This window comes from Telmatherina bonti, assembly GCF_933228915.1.
Source record: "Telmatherina bonti genome assembly, chromosome: 9".
Classification (NCBI taxonomy): Eukaryota; Metazoa; Chordata; class Actinopteri; order Atheriniformes; family Telmatherinidae; genus Telmatherina; species Telmatherina bonti.
In genome coordinates, this window is record NC_136627.1 from 15,328,433 (window position 1) to 15,345,887 (window position 17,455).

The 17,455-nt window shown below is 39.5% G+C and overlaps 1 protein-coding gene across 1 annotated transcript in view; it reads left to right on the forward strand.

Annotated features, from left to right (window-relative positions):
* kirrel3b (kirre like nephrin family adhesion molecule 3b) overlaps window positions 1–17,455 on the forward strand; it is a gene marked incomplete at both ends in the record, with an annotated part of 58,866 nt that overhangs the window by 23,110 nt on the left and 18,301 nt on the right. The window contains 2 exons of the mRNA XM_079246907.1: window positions 5,307–5,457; window positions 13,615–13,720. Of these exons, the coding sequence (XP_079103033.1) occupies window positions 5,307–5,457; window positions 13,615–13,720 (257 nt within the window). The remainder of the gene's footprint in view (window positions 1–5,306; window positions 5,458–13,614; window positions 13,721–17,455) is intronic.

The following is a 17,455-nucleotide window of genomic DNA, read 5'->3' on the forward strand; positions in this document are numbered from 1 at the left end:
AAAATATAATCCTTTTCCTTCTTTCCTCTGGTCTACAAAGCATATAGCGAGCTCCTGGAACTATCATACAGCAACAAGTTTGCATCTCTGTAGTGTTTTAATATCCACCTACCGCTGCTTATGTCATCCCAACCTGTTGCATCCCTGGAATCTGCCTGGATCTTTTCATGATACACATCCCCCCCCAACAGCACACTTCTAATGCTGCAACACACCAGGGTGGCTATTGCCGCCATCTTGTGCCACCGTCACCTGACCCCACGGAGTCTTGATTGACACCAGCCCTCAAGGCTAATCATCCATTCAACTTTGTCATGTTCTATTTCTGGTGAAACAAAGCGCAGAAAGAAACGAGGCACTTAGAGCTCAACACCTCCCCCGACTCCCTGCACTGCCTCATCCCATTATTGTTTCTTTCAAAGAGCAGATAAATGTCATTGATCTGACTGAGGTACCACACCAGGTCGTTTTAAATAAAGTGAGCACTGGAGGTGCTGTTTGCTAATGGTGGGTGGGGAGTGCGTTTTCTGCCGTTCACTTCCTCCTCGGAGCAAAGGCAGATATGAAGACATTCTGTTCTGGTGGTTGACTGATGCTCGCATCCTTTCGCTCACCCCAATATGTGCTGCTCGCCTCTTATCTCTATTGCCTGGCATTAAAAAGCAATGGATTCAATTAAAAGAAGATGACTTTTTTTTGGGTCCGGAGAGCAGCGGGGGGGACATTTTCCAAGCATAATCATCTGCTCTGATGGTCTTCTCATATCCCACAGATGAAGAGGTCTAATGTGAGCAGATGTGGTGGAAGATTCACTGAGATGGCTTTCCTGATGGTGTCATATGTAATGATAGTTCTGACCCCACCCTTAATTTCCCACTAAACCTCATCTCTGTGCCCTCATAGAAAATTATTTACTGGACCAGTGATTAAAAAGTGCGCGACTCAAGTTATCACTTGGCAAAACTGTGTTAGTTTTCAACACAGCAGAAATGATGCATTGCTGATCATTAGTTAAGGTAGCTCTAAAGAATTATAAATGTAGTGTATAATGGAGGAGGCTCCTTGTGTTGTTAGAAGAAAAATGAAGATAAACAATTCAAATATGAAGACCCTTAAAATTTCAGCAAAGTGGGTTATGTTGAAGGATGCCTCTTGGTGTATGAAGTATCCAGCTACAATCAGCTCAGGCTGAGATGCTCAGAGACAAACTGCAAAGGAGCTCCAGCCTCTTGGTCTGAGCTGTTGCTTAGAGGTGTCGCAATGCGCATTAGAGTCATTCACCAAATTAGAAAAAAAAAAAAAAAGAAAAACATGCTTTCTTTAGTGAGAAAGTCTGTCTTGTTGACGAGTTACATGTTGTTGTTTTTTTAAGTTTTATGTGGCGAGCTGAGGAAACCATCAGTTTTAAAGACCTTAAGGAAATAAACTAAAACAGTAAACACATCTTTTTTTTTTTAAATGTGAAGAACAAGATAGCATTTTCTATTGTACACTAACTGAGCCTTGCAGGTAAAGTTCTGTCACTCTTTGATGGCGAGTAAAGTTTAATGCATGTTAACTTCAGCAGGTTTTGGTCTTTTTCTCTGCAAATGTCCAAGTTGAAGCTTTTAACGCTCTTTCAGTCGTTCAGTGTTTTCTTACATTTAAATCTCGACTGTCACTGCAGAACAGCTGGGAAATTACTAGAAAACAGTAAGTAAATAAAAGACTTGGACATTTTTGTATGAAGCACGGGTATCATGTTCTAAGTCATACAACCTGTTTTTGGTCTGTCGCTACAGATTTATGGGATCTTAGAAAATTTTAGAGAGCCAATCAACACCATTTAGTCATCACTTATAAAATCGGTACCGACATTTTGGAAATTTGCTGTTAAAACTGCACAAAAAATAAAAATAAAAAAACAATTTTCAGATCTGCATTAGTATGTAACGTAACAATTCAGCAGTTAATGTCACTCTTTTGTTTAAGGCAACCCTGTGTGGTGGAAAATTAACAGTGGCTGATTGAAAATACATTTGATATCAAATCAAAGGTGTGTCGGAAGGTTATCTGAATTTTAATGATGCATAAATTAGCCTTTTCTTACACGGTAAGTTTAACATCATCGCTGTGATTCTTTCCACTGCTTTCCAGCCAGTTTGCATTCAGCCATCTTATTTGTTAAATTCTTTTCATGAATCAGTGAATTTACGACTAAATGAAATAGTACAGGGCTTCAACTACTTGTAAAACACATATCATATTTATGATGTGCTTATAAGGTACAAACGTTTTATGATCCTTTGCCTCACCAGTTTGTGTTGCGGTAAACATGTAGTCATAGAAATGGATCAGGAGCAAAGAAACAAATGTTCAGAGCTAACAGTAAATGAGCATGACTGACAGCAAGATACAATCATTTCGTTCCGGAAAAGTAGCCTTTTAGAAATGAGCAAATAGCTGCAGACAACAACCTTTCAAACCTGCTTCCCAGCAGCACGTCTTTCTTTCTCCCCCTCAGCTTATCCCGCCTCTGAGCTTCTTTTAGTTAAATGGCATCAAGGATGCTTGCTAAGACTTGCACAGAATCCTCTTTTAACTGAGGATTGACTTTTTCCCTCCATGTAATTTGCCGGTTAGAGTCATTTGTGCATCATTCAGTGGACGTAAGGCATAATTTTCATTACTTGGACGATGGTACCCTATGCTTGACATTTTGTTTTTGGCCAGTTTTCTCTCTCGCTACTAAAGTTGTTTGTGGCTTGCAAGTAATATTCATAACAATAATAAAATATAATGCACCTCCAGATCCTGATTAATTTGATTGACACATACTTTTATGGGCAGGACAGGTGAAAGGAAATTTTTCTTGCTACTCTATGGTCATATTCCACTTATAATTAGGGTGCAAGTCAACATGTGGTCAGGAGCAGTCCCACTGTAAGAATGGAAAACATTATGTAGTTTATATGAATTAGTTCAATCATAAGTCTTTTGCTCTCTGCATATGCAATAACTTTTCAGGTTCACAACAAGATTTTCTGTGTAACAAGGCCTTCATCAGTTAACAGACTGTTTTACCTTTTATTTCATTCCTTCGATATGAAACAACCACATGGATCACTAAAATCAATTTCACCGCTTCTGAATAAATCATGTTGAGCAGAAATTCGACATCTCTGCTTAAACGCTTATCAGACTCCTTGTAGTTCCTAGTTAAAATGCCTGAGAAATATTTAGGAGCTGTCTTTTTAATTGAAAAGTTCCTGTCTCATTGGGTTATACCACGGGCTGTTGTCATTTTTAAAACTGATAAGCAAGGTAGATTGGTAGATTGGTAATATGGATTTTTTTCCTCTTACCCCCTTTCAGGTAAAAAATTAAGAAACTGTGATTACATCTAAAAAAAAAAAAAAAAAAGGAGAGAAATGTCAATCTAGCTACCTGTGTCGTTCTTCCCCTTGCAGGATATTCTTCATAGGAGCAGGGAATATGGAAATCTATTAGTTTATAATGTGGAATGGTGTTGAGTTCTGTGCTGCAGCCAGCTAACCCCCCTTTGCAAGATTAATGACTGCAGACAGGTCCAGAGCGACGAGGGAAACAATCCCGATTGTGTCACAGAGGATATTACATTGACATACCCCACGTCTGACAGCTAATGTGTTCTCCTTTAGAGGGGCTCACGCACAACTATGAATTTCATCACATGGTTCTTCACACTCAAATGGGCTTCATGGGGCTGGGGATCTATAATAAACTTTTACAACAAAGTACAAAAAGTAGAAAAGAACATGTTTATTTTGGACTTTGTTAGTCAGATTCTTAAAAGTCAGATAGATTTCAACGTTGTACATTTAAGTGCTTGAACTGTTAGATCAAAAGATCTTTCTTAGAATGTCTTCCAATCTGATTCCCATTGGCATTTTAATTACATTGTACAAGCTATGATACTGTTGAGGTAGCAGGACAACACATCATGAGACTTTGGTTTATCAAATTAAAACTCTCGCATTAATGTGGAAAAGATTAGCCCATGATTAACACTGGTTGTACTTCCACAATGAGCCAGAGTTTGACACATGCAGTGATTAATGGGTAGTACTTGAAGTCCACATGTTGCTTAGGGGCTTAAATGTTTTAGTATAAAGAGCGCGTAGCTAAATTTCAGTCATGACATCTAAATTCATCATCCACGTCATTTGTGCTGTAGAAGTTGTTGGTTTTTATTGAGGCAAGCTGCTGATATGTAAAGTGAAATTTGTCGAAGCATTTGTCTGCAGACCAATATGCTGATTAGTTGATGATTTGGCACATCATTAGTTTTTTCCTTTCATGTTGTGTTTGCAGGATATGTCATTCCATTTATTCATATGTATATACTTATATGTCAAGCTAATCCAAAGCTAGCAGTGCAGCAAATCAAGTCCGCGGTGAGCTTCTAGCAGTCATACTATTAGTTCTGTTTCTACTTTAGGAAAATGTTTGATGTTCTTCACTGGTTGGGTCTTCTTTTTTTTGTGTGTGACAACAGCAGAGCAACAGGGAGCGTGCTTTAAGGGATGGCAAGGAAATGCATCTTGACTTTGTGGTTGACCACACAGCGCCCCGTTGCCCACGCAATTTGTTCTAGTCAGTGGCTTTGTTCTGTCCTGCACTGTTTAACATACACTCCCAGAGCCCTCCTCTGAGCGTCTCAGAGAAAGTGAGCGCTACTGAGCGCTACCAACCGATTCCAGATGGCTTCCACAATGTAGGGCTCAGAGGATGAGCGCTGAAAAGAAGATTGATTTCCTTTGTGGAGTATGACAAGCCGTGCACTAGAGCGCAGCTCTCCAGACAGACAAAAGGAAGCTGAAAAAACATATTTCAAGTTTTTTTTTTTTTTAATTTATTATTTTTCTCCTCATATCATATCAATCTACTTTGCAGTAACACTACGAGCTTGAATGTTCTGATGGTTTGCCTCTATTTTCCCAAGGGAACAGATATGTGCATTCATGAATTGTCTGCCATTTTCCTTTGATTTTATTCCTTTTTTTTCCAGTTTCACACCTTCTTCATCAAAGTTTACCCAGCAAAGTGTTTGCTCTTTCTCTGTTCTTCGTTTGCAAATCATTCACACAACTTCAGTCGACAGTATTGAGAAGTGTATTTCAATAACCCCCCAACCCCCCTCCGCTTCCTAACTGTTAACAGATTTCTAACAGACTTGCCTGTTTACTGCCCCAGTAGAGATAGCCGGGTGTTCTGTTCATTGGTTGCAAACACTTTTAAGCACATTTCATCTTTTGCTTTACAAAGTATTTCTCCGCTCCTTTCAGACCTTGCTCCGAGATGGCAGGAGAGAAAGCACCATGAGCACACTCTACCTATCACCGACCAACATCGAGACCGGCCAGCAGATCATCTGTAAGGCCTCCAACAAGGCCGTGCCCAACGGCAAGGAGACCAGTGTCACCATTGACATTCAGCGTAAGCACTCCACTGCTTCCATCCTTTTTCACGTTTTTCAATCCCCCCAACTAAAATCTTAAAGTGAAGTTTTAAGACAAAATTGAAAGAAAAAGTCTACACATGAAGAGCATCTTTAACTATTTGAATATTTTTCTTATGTGGCAGCATGACACTGTCAAAACACTACACGCGCATAACACTTTGAAATGTGTAGGATTCATTGTAGGCTCTGATGGGCATTTATAATTGCTTTTCTTTCTGCTTTCATACCATCTAGGTAGATGGACTGGTGATGCAGCACAGTTTTTATTTATTTATTTTTTTTTTTGTCCTCTATGATAGTATATCAAAGGATCTGTCCATCTCCAATGAATGGAGCGTCTTCTTTTTCTGGTCCAGCTACCTGCTTGCTGTAGCACAATGCAAACTCTTTCTACCTCCTTTACTTCCTCTCTCATGCCATCAATCTTTTTGATGAGAACATCCACAATCCCCCCCTGCAAAATAGGCGAAGTAAGCCCAGCGTGTAAAACACATTCAGCCTCAATTGTCAGGGAATCTTTTTTCGATCAAGAACCGCTCACAGTAAGAGAGGGGCTCAGAACAATGGGATTTTGCATCATTCACAACCCCTTCAACGCCATTAAGTATGACTAATAAAGCAGAAAATGCTATTTAGAGAGCCATTATGACTGACGGCTCCATTCTTTTCATTATGTACATTGCAAGAGGCAAGCATGGCGTGAGCGGGCACAGCACAATCAGACCAACTCAGGCACGAGAGGGAAAAAATGATTAACAGTTGTTGGTGTTTGCAACCCTTGCAGTTTGTCCTCTTCATTTTTCTGCCTTGCACACCGAAAAAAGGGAAGCCTGCCCACATGTAAACTGATTTGTCACCACGCATGATGATGTGTCTGTGATAAATGCTTGCCATCTTAGCGCCATCCTTACTTCTGAGTGTATGATTTAACCCTGAAAAATGAGCGGGGCGGATTTCTAATTAGCATTCCAAAATGTCTTGACGCAATTAAATCTCCCGAAAACATTTTTCACAGTGTGAGATCAAACCGACTAATTGTCGAGATTCAAACTGTCTCCCACAAGGCTAAAGCTCCTGTCGCCCCCCCCCCCCCCCCCTCCCCCCCCAAACCTCTCCTCAGATTTTTGACAGGTAGTGTTTTCAGCAGAGACGTTGCAGTTTGTGCTGAGATCCTCTTCTCCAATTAAGTCCCCTCTGGAATGTAACACGCTGCGACTAAACTTTGAATCATTTGGGTATTAATTTGCCTAACTTCTGTGCAGCCTAATTTGATTGTAAGGTCAGTGGCTTGAAAACAGCATGTGAAATGCTCATACACAAACATGTGTGACAGGTTAGGTACAGATCGCTCTTTAAACTTTCACCTTTATATGTAAACACAAGCTGGAAACCTGCTCCTCGGGCAAACACTTGTGTCTGAACACACTATTGAACAGGTGCTGAAATGTATTATAGACACAGTGTAACAGCTGCTGGTCTTTCAAGTCAAGATGGAGGTAGGACACATGTTAAATGACCACCACATATCTGTTGGCAAGATTACACGTGATGGAAAAAACAAGTAACTTCAGCATCATTTCGAACACTTTGTTCTTAATCAGCAGTTTTTATTCTTGTTTTCTGCTGTCACGTATTCCCAAAGTTTTTTGCCTCTTCTTGTTTCTGCTGTTAGGAATTAAGTGATTCACCCAACAGTGCTTGTTCATGCATTAAATAATAACTATGGACCTTGCATTAAAATGTTTGTATCTATCACATTCTCACAAAACAACGTCACTTTCTTATTTTCTTCCATCCTTTTTAACAATGTTTTTATTGTACATGTCTTTCATGGCAGTACTTTGGCTATTTTTTTCTGAAAAAAAGGACCCATTGCACAAATAGGCTCATTCTAAGGTAATAAAAACATGATTAATTTGTGAAAGCAATTAAAATCAAATAGAAACATGGGTGATAATAATACCTTTTTGTTCCATCAAAGATATGTTATTGCTGTGTGCTGCTAGAGGTCAGAGTTGTAATTATTTGCAATTATTCCACTGTCTACTTTTGATATCTGCATGAACTAATACAGTTATATTAATTTGGTTTGATTGAAAATTATAAGGATAAAATCTGTGAACAAGTTCAGTGAAAATGCAGTGTGAGTTGCAGAAGATGCATCACACAAAAGCTGCGCTTTAATCAGGATGCTGGATCCTCCACTGAAGATTAGTCCTCAGAGAAACTGAAAGCCAGGTGGTACCAAATCGGATGATCTGGATAATTCAATTATTTCTAAGTTAATTACCAGGGCATTTACCTCAAATAGCTCGCAAAGTGTTAATAGCAGTGACTTAACACGTAGAATGATACTTAAATGATGTTGCTTACGTTGTTGGGGTTAAAGACTTGTCTGAGTGTCCAGGGCACGACTTACAGATCATTCACAAATCCTTTGTGAGATAATCACTTGTTTTTGGAGTGCTTTTTAGGAAATACATCATTAAAACATTTAAGGTAATAAGGATTTTTCACGTTTACAGATTTGCACACAAAATATTATTTAAGACATTTAGAGGTATTTCTTTTTTAAATAAACTTGAGTTTGCTTATCGGCATGTTGAAAGGCTTACTTGAAACTGGGCAAGGAAACCGTCATCTGTCTTTTTTTTTCAAGAAGCAATAGAAAGAAAAAGAAAAACGTTAAATTTAAGCATGCACAGGACAAGAATCAATACAGGACACTTCACAGTTGACAGGAGAACAAATCAGTCATATGCCATGTTAAAATTTAACATCATTTTGTGATCCATTTGCTCTCACAGGTCTCGAGAACAAGACTGATATAGTGATCTTTATCATCAAACCTAAATACTAACAATTTACCTGTCTTTCTTTCATGCATTGCTAAAATACTTGACAAGAGCATATTGTTACCTCTTTGGAGCAGCAGAAACCTCTTACTTCGCTCCACTTTACTGCTCTCTCAGTGAGCCTTTTCTCAGAAAAGATATAAGCCATCACGCTGCTTATCAAGCAATGGCTCCTTCAGGGGCTTCCTGTCAACTCGTGAAATAAATTAAACACTTGACAATTTAGTCTTTACAATGGTGCTTGAATGTTCTCCCTCTCTTTTTTTTTATAGCAAGAGTCAGTCACACGTCACTATTCAACTAAACAGATTCATAATTGTTGGCAGTGTTTAATGCCTCAGCCGGTAACCAGGAAAGCACAAATGTACAATGCGATAATAATGTTCCACATAATTTGATCCTCATGCTGCTGGATGTCTTCAGATGTTGTCAGGGTTTCCTGTTGTTTCTTCTACTGTTGCAGGTAGAGAGGTATATCATCCAGTGTTAATATAGACATAAATGTTTCTATATAAACGTATAGACATTTTTTAACTTGAAGCGTTGCAATGTGGATCAAACAGTAGGTTGGTAATAGTCTGTGCCAAAAAGGACAGCAGAAGCAACCGGAACGCAGTGATGTTGCATAGTAATTATATCCGTGGCTGCTGTACACATGCCGTATGCTCAGTAGATGTGCATAACAAAACGCTGCCTTCCTCTGTGGTAGGATGCATTTTACATGAGTTTTATCAGCGACGCTGCAGTGTGCCTCCGATCCACAACAACGAAGGAGGGACTGACGACATTCTTTGGTGAACAGATGCTAGCAATCTCAACAGGACCCTGTTGACTGCACACTCAAACCACTTTTGTCCCATCAGACATCTGCCACTTCAGGTGTAACTATTATGGGTTTTGTTTTTTGTTTTTTGTTTGTTTTGTTTTAGCAAGGCATAAAAAGTCAAAAGTGCATGAGGTTAAAAGTGCAACCTCATTTGGACCACATTAAACCTTGCTTCCAAAAAGTTAGGTTTTCAAGTTGGGGAAAATAACTTTCATGCCCAATTGTTCTGAATTGCTCAGCAACCAAAGGGTTAACGCCTTGCAAATATTTCTCTGATTCGGCTCTGTATTGACCGTGCACAGATGAAATTGATATTGATGCTCCCATCTCGCTGTCAGTAAGGCAGCAAATAAGCAGATTTCCCCAAATGGTACTGTATTCCCTGAAAATGTGAATTATTTTTTAAGAAGTCAATATGATTCTAATCATAGATTTAAAAAAAAAAAAAAGTTATTAAAACCTTTGCAATCCGTCTGTTCTTTTTCAATATTCATTATTCCGCTAACTTTGGTGCTCGGAGGACATTTTTTTCACCCCAATTTCTCCTCATTGCAATCCAAATGAGAGTAATCTAAACACAAGCAGGGGCATTGCTCCACAGCTTAAACTATCCTAAAACCCAATGGTTTTTTTTTTTACAACATTATTTTCTTTTATCATGACTTTAATGCTCATGGCTTACACCTACCTCAGCATTTTCATTCCTACCAAAAGTCCATCCAGTTATCTGACCATGGTTTAGACAAATTAGCATCTAAATACAGTATGCACTGACGATGTTGCCAAAATGAGAGGGATTTAGAGCCAACAGAGTAGATTCAGAAGCTCGGATAGACTGCTGACTTCAGTTGTCCATACCATTCCATTAGCTGGCTGTAATTATTTGATAGCAGAGGGGCGGCTACCCCCTGATGCTGTTTTCTCCGGCAGCACGTCTTAACTTGCATTATGCCTCGCGGACTTAAATCAGTAAACTTCCCCGACACCGTCATGATGTTTGCCACAGTTTCATGTCCTGCTAATTCCCTCTCATCACACAAATTTAAATATTCCTCAACTATTTTCGAGTGCAGTTGCATATCTGCAGAGCATTGCCCCACATAGAAACACGCTTTGAAATGCGAAGGGGAAAATGAATGCACTGGGGACGAGCAAAGCCAAGGTTCTTCATGTGTTTGCATTGCAAACAAGCTGAGCCATGTGGGGGGAAAATGAATGCCATTTGTTGAGACTAATTAATAAAGAACATGCAGATGTGCAATTGGGGAGGATTTGTTTGGAGTAGCTTGCTCAACGACAACCTTTCCTTGCTTAATCAAGTAGATAATGGCAAATTTATTTGAAGCAGGATGTGAGTCAGAGGAAAAGAGTACATTTACAGGAAAACTTTAAGCTTGCGAACATATTTCGCCACATATGTGCTGCCAGAAACACCGCAGAACATCTGCTTTCATTAAATTAGGCAAATTCTGAATTTACGTAAGTGAATAACTTATGATCAATATGTCAGACCCTAGGTTGTTCATCAGTCTGTTCTCCCTTGAAGTATCCCACTCAGCCAGGCATGTGACAGCGTGCACATACTGCAGAGGCTATAATCCACGAGTGAATTGTCCACAAACAGCTTCTCCATCCTTCAGAGGCATTTGATGCTCCTGGAGTTTTGAGGCTGGTCCTGCCGGAGAACAGCTGTCTACAGTGACCCAGAGAGATTGGAAATTGAGCTTTAAGAAACAGGAAGGAAACAATTTATGCTGGCACAATTTCCAGGAAAGAGAGAAGTTGGAGGATTGTTCCAAAAACACCATCTGTCCTCCACTTTGAACTAACCCATCAAACGCTGTCAGTAGCTACAACGCCACTCTGCTCAATTCATCCCGTTGTTTTCACTGAAACTCCGATCAGTCTCGGTATCCCACCACCCCCTTTCCTACCATCTACCCTCCTTCTATTCCTTCATTACCCACTACTCTTGAAAAAAAGTGAGGAATTAACGGTGCTGAATATTGATGCCAGCACACGACACGTTGCCCAGTAACTCATGCATTTATACATCAAAGCGCAAAGTGGACTTCTTTAGTAAGTAGATTTCTGTCACATCAACAGGGTCAAAGGTTGGAGACGGTCCCTGATTCACAACCCTGGGTTACTGCTGACAGACTTTTGACAGCCGTTGCTCCCTTAGCTGTCTTTTTAGCTTTGGGGAGATGGAACGATCAGCAAATTGAACTCATCATGACATTACCTCTTGCTGAAAGGGACTGAGGAGGAAGGGTTCCTAAGAGGGGGTCAGTTCAATCATTTAAGAAGAACATTGATTTTGTGGTGGGATTGACGGTAATGAGCATTTGTATCCTTAGAAGTCTTCTGGCAGCCAGAAGAAAGGTTGGCATGATTAAAAAGTCTCAGAAAAGGAAGAGTTTCTAGTGAAAATGGCTTCTGAATTAACTTCTACATTGAAATGTCTATTAACACAGACACTGACTTCAGATCTTCCCACTTTCTTTTTATGTGTGCCTCTCTCTGTATCCTTGCAGATACTAACAGAATTTTTATTACCACCTCCACTACTGCCACACCTGTCATTTTGCCCGTTAGGATCCTTCTGCCTACATCTCCGCTCAAACAATTAACACAATGTTGGAAACACCTACTAAACAGTGAAGGCTATCGCTCAAGGCATGGATACCTTTCTTGTTTTATCTGTGGTGCACACCCATGTTCTCTTTCATATACACGCTTCTACTCACACATGAAAATAAGTAGTCCAGCTGCCCGGTACCGGGGGAGAACTACTGGTTGATTTTGGCCTTCGGTCTACCAGAATCCACAGCGTTGTTTGTTGGCTTTACTGGCCTGGAGAGAACTGGCACAGATGGATTTTTTAAGGTGTTAGAATCATTGGTGAGAGTAAGGTTTGCATGTTGTGGAGGGGGGTAGGAGACGGTGGGTGTCCTGGAAGAGGAATTTATCTGTTGATTGGGAATATGGTGTGCAAGTGGGAAGGAATGCGGCACCTGGACCGTTGCCTCTCTGGGGTTTTGTGGCAGCTGAGCCAGCCTGGAGCATCTGCACAGCTACAGGGTAATAAGCAGTTTTCCTGCACTTCATGCCCACACACACTCACACACACACACACACACACACACAAATACACTTACAGGAAGACTTTCCATAACTATGCAGAGCCATTTGGTTACATCAAAGTGGTTTGTAGTGTGATGCTTTAACTTCTGTTAATCTCTGTGATCCTTATCCTGTTCCTTGTTTGGTATGGTCATGTAATCAAACAGAAAGGAAATATACCTGTGAAAAATATTGTCTCCCTTATGTCTAGTGACACCCTGCTATCAAAAATCTTGGTTCCATGAATGAAAAAGTTAAAAATAAAATAAGAAAAATATCCTTCTATTTTTTTTTTTTCCCCAAATTCAAGTCTCACAATTCCATTATCTTTAATTCCCAGTAAACAGTAAAGATGTTCATGAAGCCACGTGTTGGCTAAAAGGCTCCGAATCAAAACACATGTAGCATCAGTTTTCGAAAGCCTGACAAATAGCTTTACCTGCTTGAAATTCATCCTCTGGGCCTGGGAGGTAAATAGCTGTTTGTTTCACATGGGACCGGATTGATATGGAAATTAACACGTATCTTCAAAAAGAATCCCACCTTTGTCAATTAGGATAAATTAAGTTGTTTACGAAATTTGCATAATCCGAATATTTGTAATTGTAAGAACTGTTTTAATTGTACTGTATCACTAGAGGTTGTTCATTGTTTTAATCGTGCTGAATTACACTATGGACTATACTCTGTTTGCAAATTAGCATTTCATGAAACTCATTTTCAATTCAACTTTTTTATTCAGTTTGTTCCTCATAGCTTTAATAATGAATATATTAGAAAACAAACACACACACACACACACACACACACACAAACAATTCTGCACTGTTTCACACCTGTGAAAAACACTACAGTGGTGCTAAACAACATGGGCTTAAACGCACGGTGGGCAGCAGGAATATTAAAGACTGAATTATTTAATTGTCTATTATTTGGGAGATAATCCTGACACAAACTGTGATAAGATGTCACAACTGCTCACGGCTTGAAGATTATGACAAGTTTTGGCTTTAAGGGGATCATTTTAACCTACAGGCTAGTACACGTGGTAAAGCCATTTACAGACCTGCCACATCACAGCACATTTGCAAAGTTTAGGGTCTCCTGAAGCGACTGAAAAAGGTTATTTTGCACAAGCGTCTTCCTTTCTTTGAAGGTGACAGTTTTCCCGCTATCTCTCAACTAAATGTGTAATAAATTCTTCATTTTGTCCACAAATGATGTCAGAAGCAAAGGGTCTTGTCAAGGCTTACAGTTGTCTGCACCATGCTGGAGGAGATGCCAATCGTGTAATTGGTTGTCTTTGTGTCTCTATGTTTTTATAGATCTCCCGCTTGTCAATCTTTCAGTGGAGCCTCAGGCTGTTCTGGAGGGCAACCTCGTGAGATTTCACTGCTCTGCAAAGGCCAACCCTCCTGTTACGCTCTACAGGTGAGGCCATGAAAATAAGCATCTCTACAGTTTAAGCCATGCATGTGTATATTCTGTGAAATATTCTGTGAGTACGGGAGAATGAAGAAGAGTTATGTTCGAACGAGGTATTTTCTGATTGATGGAGCTGCTGGATAATAATTTTTCACATGGAGTAAAATTTAACACTCAATATTGCTGGCATTAATCATTGTCAGACACCTTCTTATGATGCCATGACACCATTATTTCTACTCATACTGTGAAATGGGAGAAAGACAAACAATGAAACGCTGAAAGATGTACGATAATGGAAGCACATCAGAAAAATCAGTCGGGAAATCTCACCATGTTCCACTGGGCTGTGGCAAAGCGACACAGGGTTTTGTTGTGCCGCTGTTTGCTTTGTGGTCACATCCTCTCCCTTGAACTTTAAATGTCCATCAGCGTGTTGGAGGGAAGCTGAAAATATAATTTACGTGACATCTGAAGAAGATGTCAAGATTAAAAGTCTTGGTTCTAAAATTGAAAGACAGGACCTGCCCCAAGGATCTGCAAGTGTTTCTGGTTCAGTGGTGCTTGAATTTAAGCCTTTGATATTATTTGAATGGCTCACTTATTTCAGCAATTGAATTATGTACAAAAATAGTCCATTTTCAGGAAATCCATTACCTCTACTGTCAAAAAAAAAGTGGTCATTTTCCTAAACTCTGGAGAGAAATTCATGCAGAAGTGACTGAAAATATGCTGTTAACAAGTCAGACTCGCATAGTGTGTGTTGAGAGCCAAATATTGCCTTTTTTAAAGCCACAAAGACTACAGATTGGAAAAATTATATGTTTGGGAACAACAAGAATATAAAACCTTTTCAACGGCTCATGCTACACAGCACATACTTGACTGTCTCTAAAAAAATCACTTGAATGACTTAAAGATTACTGTTGATAACATAAGTGGGCCACATTTACTCTTTCTCTGATGTTCAATAGGTCTGCTGACAGTTCGGAGAACATGTTTTTAGTCTGGCTTTCATGTGAAAGTTGCTGACAAAAGTCTCTTTTAGTTCAGCCGTTTCACAGAAGAAAAAAACATACATAAAATATTAAGAGATTTCAACATTTTCTGAAGCTTTTTTATTGAGGAAAAATATATTTTGTTTCTATATACTTGTTATTTTTGCTACTGTGTGCTCTCAGATGCACTTGTTTCCTCTCACATCTGTAATTGTGATGGAGCCAAAAGAGAGAAATTAGTTTCTCAAACTCTTGCATGGCCTTTTACACGCACAACACTGAAGTGATTTGTCAAGAGATGGTTCTCTGTGTGGGAGTTTGTTTTTTTTTTTTTCTTTTTTTTTCTTTTTTTTTTTTTTTTTAAACAAGGCAAAAATAAATGGAGTCAAATCGATAGGAAAGGGAATTGGCTGGCTCTGAATCTCATAATGGTACTGGGAAATGAAATGGATGTACAACACACTCACAGGTGTCAAAACAGAGATGTTGCCTTTTTGATGGATCATGCCCTTTTGAAAAGGAAAAGGTGGAGGAAGGGCAGTGATATTGTGGAAAACGAGGTTTGTATTTGATTGTGCTGGTGCACAGCAGAGACACAGCGTCTATTTCACCTGCAAAGGGATTTCACCTCTGTTGTTATGGGACTGGATCAATGCTAGAAACGGACTTCTCCGCAGGGTATCAAGAGCTAAGACGCAATGGAAGCTGAGATTACATTTTCTTTTAGTTTGACGATCTACAGAATAAAAAATGGTTAAAGGTTGGATCTAAAAGGAACTAAAGCGCTCCCTTTTTATTCTCTAATTTATGTTTTTTTCCCATTTTCCATCTTTTCCCTTACCTCTGCTAACAGAAATAAATCGGTGTAGGACTGAAATTATGAAGTCTTACTGATAAGGTTTAAAGCTTCAAGGCTGCACTCTGCAGCAGTCTTTCACTGCCTCACATTTAGATTTATCTGGAGTTTATATAAGAACTTCGGGACTCCTATGCATCGCTGGCATTCAGGAAAAAAGGGATTTTCAGCCTCATAATGCTTGCCTGAGGGGCTTCAACTGGAGGCCCCCACAAAGTCCCCTCTAGAGAGCAATATCACAGTGGAAAGCAGGAAGCTGGTCAAGCAGTGTGGGATCATTATTCAGTACTAATACACTCTGTCTACCCCAGATCAGATAGAGCACAAGGACATAGTAGTTCTTAGACGGATGGCCTCCTTTCCATTCCCGAGAGAGCCATCCATTCCCAATGTGAACTGCACTGCTCTGCCATCCTCCAATTCAAGACACTTGAGACACAGAGCTAAAATAGTGCAGGGCACTAGTCAAAGGGTTGGTTCCTCCTGCCGTCTATACCCCCTAGTGATTACCACAGTGGTTCAATAAATCTGAGTTAAGACATGAGAATGGAAATGAGATATATTTCTACAGATAGCTAAACTTTTGCCAGATCACAGCTCGAGGGGAAGAGTGACGAAGGCAGAGTAGGTGAGAGAGGTGGAACAGAAGATAAAAGTGATGCTGAAGTGTCTAAACTAAGTAAAAGTAAAAAGGCACGTGTTTCAGTCAGCACTCAGGGAGACAACTCACTGTGGGAGGGGAAGGCATATGGGTTGGAACATCTTCATTACTGTGTATAATAGGAGGAGGAGGAGGGAGACATTGCAAACATCACAAGCACTCAGCCAGCATCTGATGAAGACACAGAAGGATTCCTCAGATCCACATGACAACTCACCAGAGAGAAGAGATGAAATAACAAACAAAGAGAACCAGGTCCCTCGTCTGCACACATAACCACAAACAGACAAACAGACCAAAAAAAAAAAAAGGAAGGACTTTAAAAAAGAAAAAAACTTTTTGAGCAGGATTTTCATTCTTGAAAGGTTTGAACAACAGCGATGATTATATCTTTATAAAAATTCCTTCCTTGTTCAGGGTTTAAGCTTGTAAGCACTTTCTTTTGTCTTTTAGACCTTTTCTGCCCAGAAGGTCTTAAATGATGTCAAATTCTTGACCTAGTGTCCCTTTCCTTTCTTTTTCACTTCAAAGACGCAGTTAAACTCCATGCTTGATACTCCATTCGATGGCACAGTGACATTCATTATGCACATTTCTGCAGCTGTCATTACCTGGCAGCATCGTGGGGTTGAGACAATGCACTTCACAGCTTTTTCTTTTCCTGCCCAAGGCATCGTGTGACAGTTGTGTTTCGTTTTATGGCACAGTGTCATCCTCCAACACCTAGATATCAACACAGTGGCCATTTTGAACACACGCTGTGGCTGATTCACATAAAGAAAAAAAAAAGAAAAGAAAAGAAAAAAAGGAAATTACTGAAGAACATAAGGAGAAAAGGGAGAAAGTGAAATAGCAAGAGATATTATTACTTTAGACATACTTTCCGTCTTTTGAACTTTTCTTCCTTGTTTTTTTTATCATTTTGTTTTCCATGAATGTCCTACTGCTTCTTTAAAGTCCAAAATAAATAAATAAATAAACATAACCCAATAGAGCTTTAAAAAGAAAGAAAGATATATGCTAAATGAGCAAATCAACTGAATTAATGAAACATTATGTAAATCTAGATGTTTTCAGGTGTTCAGATATTAGTTGATCTATGAGCTGTAAGAAATAAAAATATCAAAATGGATTAAGAGCAAAGTAAGACATTTGTCTTTTCTTAGATCTACTCTGCAGATTCTGACCAGTTCTTATTAATACACTGCACTGGAAGTTGAACTTTA